We start from the raw sequence: 14468 nt of genomic DNA, 5'->3' as shown, positions 1-14468 counted from the left end.
TGTGAGTGTCCATAGAGAGTAGATTCATCCTCTAATGTAAAGAGACAGGTATCTTACTAGCAGTACCACAGGGGGAACATCTGAGAGAGACAGTGTATTGGTTGCTTGTCAGTGCCTTCCATAATAACCCACAAGAGCATTTTTTGATGGGGTTATGGTTTGGATAAATTCATGCAGCTATAACTACTTGGTTAAGGTTAGATTGGGTTAGGTAAAGGGCACTGGCACAGGTCATCTCCTTCCATCCATTCAAAACAAATTACAACCATACCAAAAGGTCATAAAGAATACACTGTTAAGAGACCAGATGCGGGTTATGGTCCCCAGTGTAAAAATCAGCCAGTTCATATGCCCAATCATCCATCTTGAACTCCTCCCTGAGGTCAAAAAGTGTCCGCCTACTGTACTGTACCGCTGCCTTGATTTCTAACAGAGGACGGTCATTAGTCATACCACCACAAAAAGTCACCCTTCAGGAAAATGTCAACATAGGCCCCTTTTTGAACAGAGTTCAGCCGTGTCTCCATTACATTTTAGATATATATATATATATATATATATATATATATATATATAGTGAAAGCTTCCCTGACAATGCAAAATGTCAGTGAAATAGTCGTTGATGTTTTATTTAATTTGATTTTCTCTGTAATAAAGAGTCCTGGTGAGAACAAATTATTAACATTACTTTATTAATTGGTGTCCAGGTTGTGCGATGAAGAGTGGTCAGGCAATAATTATTTTTTATTTTTTCCAATGGTGCAATCTGGCCATGATTTGTATCCCTCACAAAGGCACCAATGTAGTCACGAAACATACTGAATAAAACATTTTACCTTAAACAAATGTCTCTCCGTAGTGAAAAACTATTCATATATATTTTCGAATAAACATTGCACAAATTCATATTAGATATGTATTTACGAACATATTTCATATCGTAGAACAACAGACTTTATATCAGGCATCTAAACAAAACACATTCAAAACTCATTGGCTTTGAGACGAGGAATGCTGACTCATTTTCAGGTTTTAGTACTCACTTAGCAATTTAATCCAGGCAGCTATTTCTCAACACAATCTAACTGGGAAACCTAATTAGTAAGGAACTAACTTTTAAGGGACAAGGTTGGATGCACAATAACTAAAGTCTAAACAGAACTAAACTATGAAATAAAAGTCATTTTCGCACATTCCTTTTTGCATTTCCATCACGTCCGTGAAGATAAGGGAAATTACTCTGATAATGGATTTAAAAATTGCGTTTGTAATGCACTTCTCACTTCCAAATAAACAGCAACACAGTCCTCATCATTATTACCGTGGAGCGACTCTGCTCATTGAGTTGGATGTAACAAACTGACGCCAAGGAGACCAGAGAGATGTAGGGGTGAATACAAAGGAGACTTCAGACTCCAGAGTGTCTGTCTCCAAAATAGCAACAGTATGCTAAGTGGTTTATGGATATTTATTTTTTGCCTCAGAATGCAATTGCAAATTAAGTTTTGTGTTTTTTTTTGTTCGCTCTGTTCACATTGACAGCTTGTTTTTTGGAACTCGAAACCAACTACATAATACATTTAAGATGATAAAAAAGGTCCACCCGTCGACCTAACAGGGCGCTACGTATGTCACAGAACCAGAAGTTCAGGAGTTGGTACCAATATCAGCGAAATTCCATGTTTATTGATACCTAATGCAATACCACAATAAAAAACAAATAAAGCAATAAATGTCATGAACTTCAACACACACTACAGTTTGGTGCAAAGTTATTTTGAATCCCTGATGAGCCTCAAGTTCCTCGTCAAGCACTGAAATCTCAACGCTACCTCTGTGCATTAGCTGTTAGCTGTGATGTTTAGCTAAGCAGCACTGAACTTCCCACCGGCTGCCAACAGCTAACGTTACTAGCTCTTCTCCTGCTGATTGCAACACAGATTTATTCACAATGTAGCATCATCAGGGACATGTTCTATTTACCCCAGGACGACGGTATGCCATTATTTTCGAACCCTGACCTACAGTACAGTAGAAAGACAACAACGTTTTCAGGATTTTGGCATCAGCTTGGTAACCAAACTATCGGTTCTTGTGATATCCCTAACCTGCGCTTGCTTAAGTGTATCCGATAGTACCTGGGCAATCAGGAAGTACTACTACAAGGGCAAGGATTTGTTGGCACCAGTGGCTTAAGCTTTGTTTATACTCACGTTTGGCGCCGTAACGAGAGCTTCCACAGATGGCACGCAAGCCTAAAGTACGTACGGAGGCCTTTGTAGGCCTACTCTATGTGCTGTGCAGGACGTAAAAACAAGTTACAAGTGTAACCCAGAAACACGCCTATACTGTTGGTGTAATTTGGAAAAGGCCATAAACCAACCTCCACAATGCGGAGGGATTGTAATTATCTGTAAACTAATGTCTCATATTCATAGACTACTTTTATTGCCTTTGTACAAGCCCTGTAAAGAAAAAAGTCAAGTATTACATACATTGTAAAGAAACAAAGGTTGAATATCCTGTAAACAATTTGATTTGCAGTGAAATATTTACACAAATGAGGATTTTTAAGACCTCCTGTGTCTAAAGTATTTAAAAGTGAACGGGCCTTCTTTGTATAATCCCTAGAAATGTAAAGTTTTTATCAGTGAACTATTTGTGACAGTCACATGATCACGCACGGCAAGTTACAAAAATGTAAAGGTGCACGCCCCACTCGCTGGCAGTGATTATGTGATTTTCTGGCGCACCTCGCATCAGCTTCACTACGGCGAGTATAAACTATGCTTTAGGGACCAAATTTAGACCCTGGCCCCCCGATCGAATATGCAGTTAAGGTCCGTAAGTTTCTGAATTGGCTCCTAACGAGCTTTTACAGAAACGAGGGGAGTGAGAGATGACGAATTACATTCAGCATAGGCCCCCAATCAGACTCCAACCAGGGACGTTGCTGCTTATTGTCGGCGTTCCAGCCTCTATGTGGCAAGTTTTAAGCATTTAAACCAAACATCCAGGCTTGTGTTTCTTGGTGAGGACGGCGCTACCGCTTACCAAGTCAATTAGCCAGAGAGCAAAACCAAGCCAGTCTAACAACCAATCAAGTCAAACATCCAGAAAAACTGCCTGCCACCCTGCCAAAAAAAAACAAGCAGCCAACGACGCTACCAGCCCAAATGTCCGGCCAAGATGTCACCAAATGAAACAACCACTCACCCACACAGTTAGCCAGCCAGCCAGCCAATTCACAAACCATATCCCAGGGTCCAGCTCACTCACTTTCTCCCCACAGAGAACATGTTACATTTCCATCTAATGCAGTGTTTTGAAGTGACGAGTGGGCAAAGCCAGAAGCATGAAATCTCTCATCTCACGCTACCTTGTTCACTATATAACACTCATTATTTTGTTCGGTTTCTCCTCTGCCTCTCTTTCTTCGTCCTCTACTCTATGTGAGTGTGTGTGTGTGTGTGTGTGTCTGTGTTCCCACCGACTTTTTGATTCTTTCTGCCCGACTCGCACAGATAGTCGAGTGTTGCAAGATAGGTTTGGTGCAAAGTCTTTCTCACAGTGTTGCAGTCTCACAAAATAAACTGAGACCTCTCACTGTGTGTATCAATTTCGCTCTAAGTGATATGTGTGTGTGTGTGTGTGTGTGTGTGTTGGTAACCTAATCATAGTGGATGTAGAGAGGGTCTTGGGCAGTCACAGCATGCCTTCTCGCCCTCCTGAGGTCCTTATACCTGTAGAGAAATTGGATTCTTGCTTTTCTTTTCTCTTCCACCTCTCTCTCTCTACTTTCCCCTCCCACTCTCTCTCAGCTCCCCCCTGTTTTTCTCTCCGTTTATTTAGCCTTTCTCCCCATCCCTCCAATTTAACGTTCTCCTTGACTCTCTCTTTACCCTTCCCTCTCTCTCCATTTCCCACCTACCTGCTTTCATTTCTTTCTCCTTCTCCCAGCACACATCTCTCTTTCGCCGCGCCTCGTGTCTCAGACAACGTTATTTTACAGTTATGGTCTCCTGAGAGAGAATGTTATTCCACCTTTAACGTCTGTTCACCTTTGGTTTTATAACAGTGTCTCCAGGTGGCCCCCTCTCTCTGGTTCGCACAAACCCACACACTCCGATAGACACTGGGGATCTGCAGGGTTTTGAACAGCAACAGGTAAAAGACAGATCGCAGCAGCCCTTATGAAGCAGCCCTTATGAAATGAATAAAGCATTATAAACATTGTAGGATTGGGGGGGGGGGGGGGGGGGGGGGGGAGCAATTTGTCCTGCAGCATTTCGTTCCACAGAAAACCATTAAAGAAGATAAGTAAAAAAAAATTACTAGCTACAACCATAAAGGTTTAACCAGGATTCATCTTGTGTTTTCAATAGAAGATAATAGCAAATAATTGCTACATTTCGGAGAAGAGAAAAGCTGTTAATGGAAACTCTTTTGTAAATTTGTCTTTCACAGCACCTCTACACTGGGTTATACTTTCGACAGGAATGCCAGTGAGATTTTCAAGTGTGTATACCATTCATAGAAAAAAATGTTTTTTCATGAAAAGATGCTAGAAACATGTAATTTGGGAACATTAAAGGATTTGTAAATGTCCCACTTTGGCTTTCCCAAGTGGTAGTTTAAAATAAAACAAACAACACATGCCAGCACACGGGGACACTGAGGAAGAACAGGAAGACGTCATTTTAAACCTGCAATAAATGTTTTTTTTGGCCGTTTGGGGGCTGCATATAACCACTAACAGATAACTATAACTAATATATGACATATCATCACCTTTTAGCATCATTTTGGAGTCATGTTTCTGGCCACCTGATGAATCTAAGTCCACCATGTTCCTTCTTGGTGGAAGTGGAAGCTGCAGTAGAGGTTGATAGAAACAATAAACTTTATGTTTTTCAGGATCTAATCAATTTGCAGATTTATACTTGATATTTCTCTAAGTTGATATATCCATTTTCAGGGATGTATCTAGGCAGCTAATTATCTAGGAAGATGATGTTTCCGTTCCTAATCCTGCCTACGAACCTCAGAATATTTGATTGTTTCTCCATCCCCAAAATTGTCTCAGAGGACTGAAACTAGGCTACACATTTTTTGAAACTGGAAATATGTAAATTGCAACACATGTTTGTGATGTTTTTGGACAGCGCTCAACAGTTGTTGAATCCACCAGCAGCTCATATTTGTCTTTAGATTCATATTCTTGGTTGCAGCAAAGGGAAGGCAGGATGTCTGAGTGCTCCAGGGGCTTGTTGGTGACCTCAGAGAGAATAGGATACATTATTTGCCAGCAGCTACTAAGCTCGGGGCAGACCCAGGGCATACTGCATGAATTAAAGAGGCCTGGGCCTCTTTGTAGAGGTCACGGAAAAGATCAATACTGGCTGTGAATGGCAATCATTCTGCCTTGGGCCAACAGAGTTCTAATGTATACTTCAGAATACAGCTGAGGCTTTTCTTCTGATTCTTCTTCTGATGTTCAGTTTTCTTTCATATCATTTGCCTCACATTGGAAATGACTATAGTACTCTATCCTAGCCTGCATTGTCTGGAACAAATTGGCAGAGAGTCACAAACTGCTATCTATTGGTTTTGTGTACATGGACACGGATTGTCTTTTGTTTCATGGCATTCACTACAGAGCCAGTGACGTAGTATTTAACATCCGAAAAGACTATTGTGTTGGTGAGAGGAGAGATGGTTGGATCCAACAAACAGGACTTTCAACCCTGAGTCTGGGCTTCGGCACCGCATTGTGGTTTAATGCTTGTGCTTTTGTTGCCTAAGCCTAATGTTCGTGACAGTCTTCTTAAACCTAATTAAGTAACTGTGTTGCCTAAATCTAATTACGTGGTTTTGTTGCCAAAACTTGACTGTACATAGGGATTTTGAGCCCAGTCCTTTTGTTTTTCCAAAACCTAACTAAGTGGTTTTGTTGCCTAAAACTAACTTTAGTTTTTAACGTAATGTCGTCCCAAAATAAAAAAGTAGTTCTGAGCAACACAAAAAAAATTGACAATTCGTGTCCCTGTTCACAAAACGATTAGATTCCCTTTTTTTAAACTATTTCACGAACTACCGTGATACTGTTTTGAATGACATCACGATACAGAGTGGAGATCTGTAAAGAGCAGAGTAAAACACAACTCTTTACAATAAATAGAGTTAAACAAAACCGAAAACAATATAACTTGAGAACAACCGTTTTAAATGAAACTAGCGCAGTGAAGAGGGGCAGAAAACTCATCACTCCACTATCTAAAATAATGAGGTACATTTGTATGTGTCACTTTGCATCTCAAAAACCTTTCTTTAACTACATTGATAGACATCTGTCGGCTCTGGTTAGCCAACATTACACATGGAATAACACGTGTGGCCAGAGTAATGAAGTGATCTGAAACCACAGCTCTTGTAGTTGGTGAGAAATCACCTGTCTGTGTCAACGAGCATCATGGGTTAACACGCAAGTAACGTCAGCAGGAGAAACATATTCGTAGCATGTATGAAACAGCTGCTGTTTACTTTTGAAATAACCCAGAGTCCAGGGGTCACCAACCTTTAGGAAACGGAGAGCTACTTCAAAGGCACTGAGTAGTACGAAGGGCTACTTGTTTGATCACCTTTTAATAATAATAATAATAATATATGTGAAAAGACTGTCTGATCACATGTCAATGTGAATTATTCCTCAATTATTAACAATGATTGTGTATTTTGTTCAAAATCCCACCTGTTATATTTTTGTACAAATGATCACTTCTAACATTTTTTTAGGAAATCATGAACTGTCATATCTTCATATCATGTCTCGTTAGTACTAACCTATACCTTTGTAACATGTTTGAACAAATCATGAACTTGTAACCAATTAAATGTAGTTATACAATGGTGACTGGGTCCGCCCACTTAGTGTCAAAAAGAAAAACTACTGGTGTGCGAGCAGGTGAAAGTTTTGCGAGCAGCAGAGCAGTGATAGTCCCTCGCGCGCAAAGCTTGGTTTTCTCCTCGCAGGCTGCAATTTTGCTCGCGCGAGCAGAGATATTCTGCGCGGAGTGATGTGAAAGCACTCGGCAAAGTAATATACGCCTCTACACACGCGCGCCCGTGGATCTTATTTGCACTCTCGGATTGTGACAGTGATTTGCCTTCATACTAGTGCTATTTTTAGAACATGCCTTGCAGGCGACTCACGCGGCCCCTGCAGGGCGACCAGGTGCCTGCGGGCACCGTGTTGGCTACCTCTGACCCAGACCATATATAGACTAGATATAAGACAACTTTGCCACAGCAGTGTACAACCACCAGGCTGGTCTCTCCCAGCGTTCGTAGCTATACCTACAAAAAAGAATGCGCTATAATCCGTACATAAACACAAAAAACAAAAGCGGATCTTTCACCCAGGAGACCACTGTTCATTCCCCGTGTAAAACGAGAAGTCAGCGTTGATTTATTTGACATGTAACTTGCGTTCTTCAGTAACGCCACTTCACTAGCTATTTGAACCCAAACGACGATCTTTTCTTCAACCTATCTAAGTAGTTGTGTTGCTTAAACAACTAGGTAAAACCAAAATCTATTCCTAAACCTAACCAAGAAGTTTTGTCATCTCAACCTAGCTGAGTTGTTTCTTGTGAAGACAAAGTTTATTTTGAAACTACACGTAACAACGGAAATTGACATGTGTTCTCTTCTTAAGAAAACGCACAAAAATGTTGTACGATTTCGTAAGATATCATACGAGGATACATGTATGAGGATACGTTGAAAACCACAGATTGAACAGCTGCAGTGTTTTCAACTAAAGCTTCACTCAGGACATTAGGACCAAAGTGTTTCTCGTGCAATAGAGTCTGTTGATGCTGTACATGGTGTAAACAAAAGTTAAGCACCTATTGTCTCATAAAGAATAACTACAGTGCTGAACTTTATGTGAAGTACAACTTCAACAAAAGACAAAGATTCCTATGTGCACAGTTACACTCTGGAATAACTATTAGCCGGTAAGTTTAATTCCACTCCAGAGGACAGAATGTGTTCGCTGTGTGAGCTCGGTGAAATGGAGAATGAGGTGCACTTATGTGTTTACTGTCCTTTCCAAGAGGACATAAGGGATGTACTCTTTAGCAAAATCACTTCCATTTATGTTTATTTCTTGTTTGCTGGATAGCTATGAAAAACTTGAGCTTGCGCTTCAGGAAAGGAACCTTTTTTTTGTAGCAGATGTTATTCGCAAGGTCTGGGAGAGAAGGCAGAATATTTAGTTTCAGACCGAGCGGTGAAGTACCCTGTGCTTTTGTAATTGAATGAAACTTAATGGAATATGTCCACTGCAGCTGTAATTTTGCTGTCTTATAAACCCATGAGGGTTGGGCACGTTCATGACATGGAAATAAAGATATCAGTCAATCATCAATCAATCATAACCAAAGGTGACAGCTATTTATTTTTACTTTTCAGCCATACTTAATGATTGTTTTGCCTTTCTGATTGCAGAATTACCAATGTAATGCATTGCCAATCTAAAATCCATCCTTCTTCTTCCCTATTAGCTGTCACTGAGCTCCACACCGAAACTCTAAACGCAGGTTAAAGTGACCCCGCGTTGATTGTAAGAGTGTGACAAACTGTTGCAATATTCATTAAACAGCCACAAACACTGGGTTACAGTGAGAGCTGTCTTCCCTATTATAGAGGCATCTCTTATTCAACAGTTTCTTCTGCGAAACCATCCAACGCCTACTTACGTTCCAGGACAGTGCTAATAGCTAATTACACACTCTGAGCTACTTTACAATGTGTGCAGTTTATGGCTCAAAAAAACAACTTGCTGCTGTCCACATACGCTATCAGTCATTTGGGTGTTTTGTTTTTCTACCCCCTGCAAGCATCCCACAAAGGCATCACTCATATGTAGTGAAATAGTGATACAACAAGAGAAATGTAAGACTCACCAGCCTCCTCGGCTCCTCCTATGTTGTTCCTTCACCATCCATACCGGTCGCTTCTATTATTTACCTCGTTGCTCACTAAAATTGACTGATGCCGACTGTTACCGAGGCAAACCATTTGTAGTGATTTGCACAATGTGTCGGCAGCGTGTGTGTGAAGGTGAAACCCCACACCGATGCCTGGAGGGCTGACGTATCGGAGAGAAGAATAACGGTTGAGCCTTGGCATCGTATGGAGATAAGTGAGGGAACCACACATGGTTACATTTCTACAAGAGATTGCACCCGTTTTATCAACCTATGGCGGGTAATGGCTGCAGATGAGATTAATGTGATGTTTTTAGTGGTTCAGGCGTAAACACGACTTCGCCTTGCATCAGTCAGAACTGAGAGTCAGGTGGAAAATGTGAAAAAGCTGGCTTTATAAAGGGCAACGCATGCAGCTTTATTCATCAGAGAATCAACGATATGCATCAGATGGAGGGCAATGAATGCATTTAAAAGCACATTCTCTCTTTCTCTGTGCACGTCTACACATCCTAGATACAACCTTCTAGTCATTTAATATGATCCAGTTAGTAGCTCCACGCTAGGATAGGAGGTGCTGTGCCTCTATGTGTGTGTGTGTGTGTTAATAACAGACCCTGAGACAATGACAGACACCAAGCCCTAATTAGGTTGTCATGCTGAGCGAGCGAGGGGGAGACAGAAAGAGAGAGAGAGAGAGAAAGAGAGAGAGGGGTGGTGAGAGAGCCTATTAAGGAGGATAGGTGTCAAGCTCTGGCAGGAAAAAAGGGGGTGGGAGGAGAGGCAGAGGAGCGGGAGGACGAGGGGATGAGAGGGAGGACGATGAGGGGCGGTAAAGAGAATCGGGTGCAGACAGGGGAAAACAAGAGGAGTGAGAGAGAGAGAAAGAGAGAGAGAGAGTAAGGGAGGAAGATGGAACAGGAGCCAAAGAAGGAAAACAGGAGACAGAGGAGAGGTGAAGGAGTTGGAGGCAGCTGGTGAGATGAAGGGACGGAGAAGGTGGAGGTGAAGGTATGCAGAGGAGGGAGAGGAACAGGATCTAGTAGTTCCTCTAGTGCAACTTAAGTTAAAGCCCCCTGGAGTTTCAAAGTCAGATGATTGAAGGAGTGAAACCAAGAGAGAAAATCCCTTGAAATGTCGTCTTTGGTTAAATAGTAATTGAGGTTATCTGCATTTTGGGTTTTACTTTCATAGTTTCATTCATCTTCCCTCTCAGTTATGACATACTCACCAATGTAATTGCTTCAGTCAGATTATCTCAACTGCTTTATTTGGATGTAACTTGACCCTGAGAGCTGACCTGAAGGGCTTTCGACCACATCTCATGGACTTCATCAGCAGTTGTCATGGAGATAGCTCAGTTGTCATCAGATGCTCTACTACGCATTGTCTTATTTTTTCTCCCAAATACAATCATCTGTCATCATGTGACAGATGTGACAGTTCCGTACTTAGGTAAAATGATGATAGCTGAGCTATCTCCATGACAACTGACCAAACTCCATCCACTGATGCAGGCTGTGTGGATGAAACATGTATTAAATGGACCTTGAGTCATTTTGATCAAATTATGTCATTTTTGATGAATCTTAATTAACATTTCTCGGGATGCAGAGGACATCAAAGTGCATTCATTATTATTGTACATCGCATGGTTGCACAACGAAATACAGTTTGTAGTCCCGTTTGGCTGCATCACACACAAACAAAGCTGAATGGTATGGTGGAGGGAGGAGGATGGATGTAGGTGTCCCACAGCCTGAGGGGGGACACTAGTTCAGGCCAGTGAGGTCCTAACCACCAGGAGCTCCAAAATACATTTACATTTAATATAGATTATTTCAAATGCTTGTCTTTGAGTCTGGCTTAAAATAAACTCCTAAAAAAAGCCAAATTGAAAAACAAAAGCTGAGTTTTCTTTTAAGGTTGTTCATTACATTGACACAACAAATATCATCATACAGGGTCCCACAATAAGCTGGGCTATGAACTTGTCCCTATATGGATATTTGCTGAAGGCAAAATATTTGCTTTTCAGAGGGCATATTTTAATTCAGTTCATTATGCACACACACACACACACACACACACACACACACACACACACACACACACACACACACACACACACACACCATCCGCTTGCAGGTAAACAACACTGTAAGCCTTGTTCTGGGCTACAAAGCCAACTGGTGAGCGAGTTGATACCCCACCACCACCTCCACCGTAGTATCAAACAAACTGTCACACACACACACACACACACACACACACACACACACATCCCTAAAGGGCCACATAGGACTCAGGCCAGTTTCTGCTGTTGTGCCAACAGCCATATTGTAAATATTCAATTTACTAAACTGGCAGCATTCCATAAAGCAGGACAAAAATATGCACATGCACACACACACACACACACACACACCTGCAATACCTAGAGGCAGGAGAGATGTCTTGATGTTCTTGAACAGACCTCAACAAATGCAATGAAGTCATGGCTAGGGATGCAATTTTTCATATTTTTCTCTGAACGATAGCCGACCCTCATGGACGGATCAGCTTGCCACCTGCTGATTAAAAAGAAGCGGGTCAGCGCTGAAGTTAGCAACAGCTCACTTCTTTTTTAGCTCAGGCTCACCTTTAAGGTGGACTTACCTTTAAGGTGGACCTGCTGCTCTCCTTTAAGTGACTAGCAGCTCCTCTGCTCAACTTATTTTTACTTTCATATTGATATTTCTTATTACTACTTAACTGATTGCATTAATTGGTAAAAATGTGCATTGTTGGTCAACGCTTAAATGGTTAATTATTACTAACTGATCTGTATATTAGGGAATCAAAAGACCGTCAATATGATAAGAATGTTGATGATGAATATTATTATTTTTGAAATACGACTCATCTGTGTTTTGAAGTATTGAGGAGGCGAAGGGCCGTTTGTTTTCTCTCACATGGATACTGAGCATTTTCAAACAAAAAGCCACATTGCTTTTCTTCAAACATCCCATAAATAGCGCTGCTATTTGCCAACACAATGAAAGTGAAGCACCACGGGTGCAGACGCAACACTCGGAATCAGAAATCTTTTCGACGGCTGTTCCCGTGTGATGAAACCCACGTTGCCGAGACGACTCACAGAGCACCGCTCAGTGGCAGAGTCGGGCCAATATGATTTAGCTTCCTCGAAATCCTCGCTGTATATTATTTAGTCTTAAGCAGCAAATGTGCTGTGGCTGGAAGTAAAACCTCTAATTAAAGCCGGTGTTTTCGCTCAGTGCACTTTGACCTACGGCTCCCATGAGGGGAGAGAAGCGATGTTCACAAAGACTTATAATCAATGCATCCAGCTGGAGCAGATATAATCCTCAACTGTGCTTCCTTAGAGAATCTAGGCTGTAACAGAAAAACGTTTTAATCACTTTAGGGTGGAGTCATGATAGCGTCATGTTATTAGTCAAGATGTGTGTGAAGGTACCTCAGTACACAGGTGTAGAATCCATTGTCTTCTATTTCAGCAGATCTGAACCAGATGGAGTCGTCTTCTTTACTCAGCCTGTGACCCGAGAAGATTATCGGCTCCTACAGAGCACAGCACAAAGCACAATGTTAGAGCAATAACAAAACAATAACTGTCACAAGATATAAGCGTGTTATGTACAGAGACATGAAGTCCGTCTCTGGTATTAACGTAGTTAATAGAAACACATGCCGTAGAGCAGAAGGGCATAGCATTGCACCCATAGGATTAGGAGATGCATATTACATGTATCATCAGGTCGAAATGTAATCCAGCTAAATCCTGTTTTACCATTCAGATATAAACCACAGTGCTGAGAGGAGGGGCACAGAGCTTTACTGTACCACATGGGAGCACAGTATGATTTATCAGGCCCTCTAGTTTCTGTGTATTGGCTATTACTCAAACACGAGCACACCCAAAGAAAGTAAAGAGAGATTCTTCACACTTTTACACTTTTACACTCGATACATTGTTTTTTTTGTAGTGCGCATACGGACTGCTTAAAGGGTCCTTTTCCAGTGTGACCACTTTAAAACATATTTAGAATCGGAATGCAGAATGGATTTGGGAGAAGGCTAAGAAATAAATTATTAATTTAAAAAGAAATTTACATTTCCAGTAAATTCTATGGTACAGCATATCCTGCTCACTGGTTATAATAGTTGACCCTGAGAAGAGTCCATAAAGAAGCCTACCAACCGTTCTTCCATTGGAAAACCCAGACTTCCTTTGTTATCAGCTGAAACCATGATATCAATCAAATCCAACCTCACAGCCTCAATCTTCATCTGCAAATGTAGGTAAAACATCGTACATTTTGCATTCTACTTCCAGCACCTTTTCCATAAAACAGTAATATTTTGGAAAAATAGTCTCCGACCACCAGTGGTAGCACCAGACCACACTGCTGCTGAACAACACTTCAAACTGTGAGTGAAGACGAATTCTTTGATTTTATATTCTGTGTCGTCTTTAATGGAGGAGACTTCTCTCAGACAGAATAAATCGTGTTTTATTTGTTATTTCAGCCTGACATGTGCTTTTATTTTTTATTTTATCTGTCACTGCAAAGTCTCCCGATGATTGCGTACCATCCAGTGAGTTCATATTTGTAATATTATATGTTATAAATCCCTGACTTACTGAAATGTCCTGGTTTTGTTTCATGGCTATGCATGCTATAATAGTGTTTGTTCAAGGGTATTCACTTTCTTTACATTACTTTACATTTAATTACATACTGTAATTAGTATTCATTATTTATTCAATAGTTTGGACTTTTTTGCTTTTAATCCGAACTATTTAAATAAATAGAAACGAATACAAGCAGGACATATTTGAATCTTGATTCTTGTCACTTTAAGATAGCCAGGGTTGGACTTCTGTACCCTCCAACCTCATGGGCTTTTATACCAAGTGGTCTCACCTCAGCATCTCCTTTGTTCTTGTACCAGATGAGGCGCAGCTTGGCGCTGGTTGCCATGGTGTAGTTGGTTCGGATGTAGCTGTAGAACAAGGCACATTTCACCCGAACAGGTTCATCGGCCAGAACGTGGTACTCCTTCAGATCCACCGACCAGTCTATGCATCCGTCCACTGCGAGCAGAGAGGAACAGACCGACACATATTCAGAACTTGGTGACAGATATAAAGTATACAGACCATTGTACAGTGGACTGTGGACTGACTCCAGATCCAACTCCACTGCAGGGGGAAGAAACAATGATGGAAGCAGAGAACAGGGTGAGAAAGCAAAACATGAACGGTCATCAAAACAGTTTATAAAATACTCTTTATAGAGAAAACATGCTTTTCAGGGAGAAAGCGTGATGAGAGAGAAACACAAAGAGAGACAGGGATATTGTTTTATCTGCTTTATTTGCTAATTTTGTTCACCTTCAAGGCAAAACAAATATTGAATTAATTTGATAGAAATGTGTGTTTTTCAT

At 41.1% G+C, this 14468-nt stretch overlaps 1 protein-coding gene across 4 annotated transcripts in view; it reads right to left on the bottom strand.

The window, feature by feature from the left end:
- The window catches only part of il1rapl2 (interleukin 1 receptor accessory protein-like 2), a 364876-nt gene that overhangs the window by 120706 nt on the left and 229702 nt on the right, over window positions 1-14468 (bottom strand). For 3 of the 4 annotated variants that reach the window (XM_076103526.1, XM_076103528.1, XM_076103527.1), the window contains 2 exons: window positions 13946-14115; window positions 12475-12578 (listed from right to left, as the gene is read on the bottom strand). In XM_076103526.1, the coding sequence (XP_075959641.1) occupies window positions 12475-12578; window positions 13946-14115 (274 nt within the window). Of the gene's footprint in view, window positions 1-4061; window positions 4146-12474; window positions 12579-13945; window positions 14116-14468 lie in introns of those variants that run through there. The other variant, XM_076103529.1, reaches the window with a different exon arrangement.

This window comes from Anarhichas minor, unplaced genomic scaffold, assembly GCF_050575085.1.
Source record: "Anarhichas minor isolate MPS153535 unplaced genomic scaffold, ASM5057508v1 ptg000028l, whole genome shotgun sequence".
Taxonomy (NCBI): Eukaryota; Metazoa; Chordata; class Actinopteri; order Perciformes; family Anarhichadidae; genus Anarhichas; species Anarhichas minor.
Note: the sequence above shows the minus strand (reverse complement) of the source record. Positions and strands in the feature narration are given on the sequence as shown.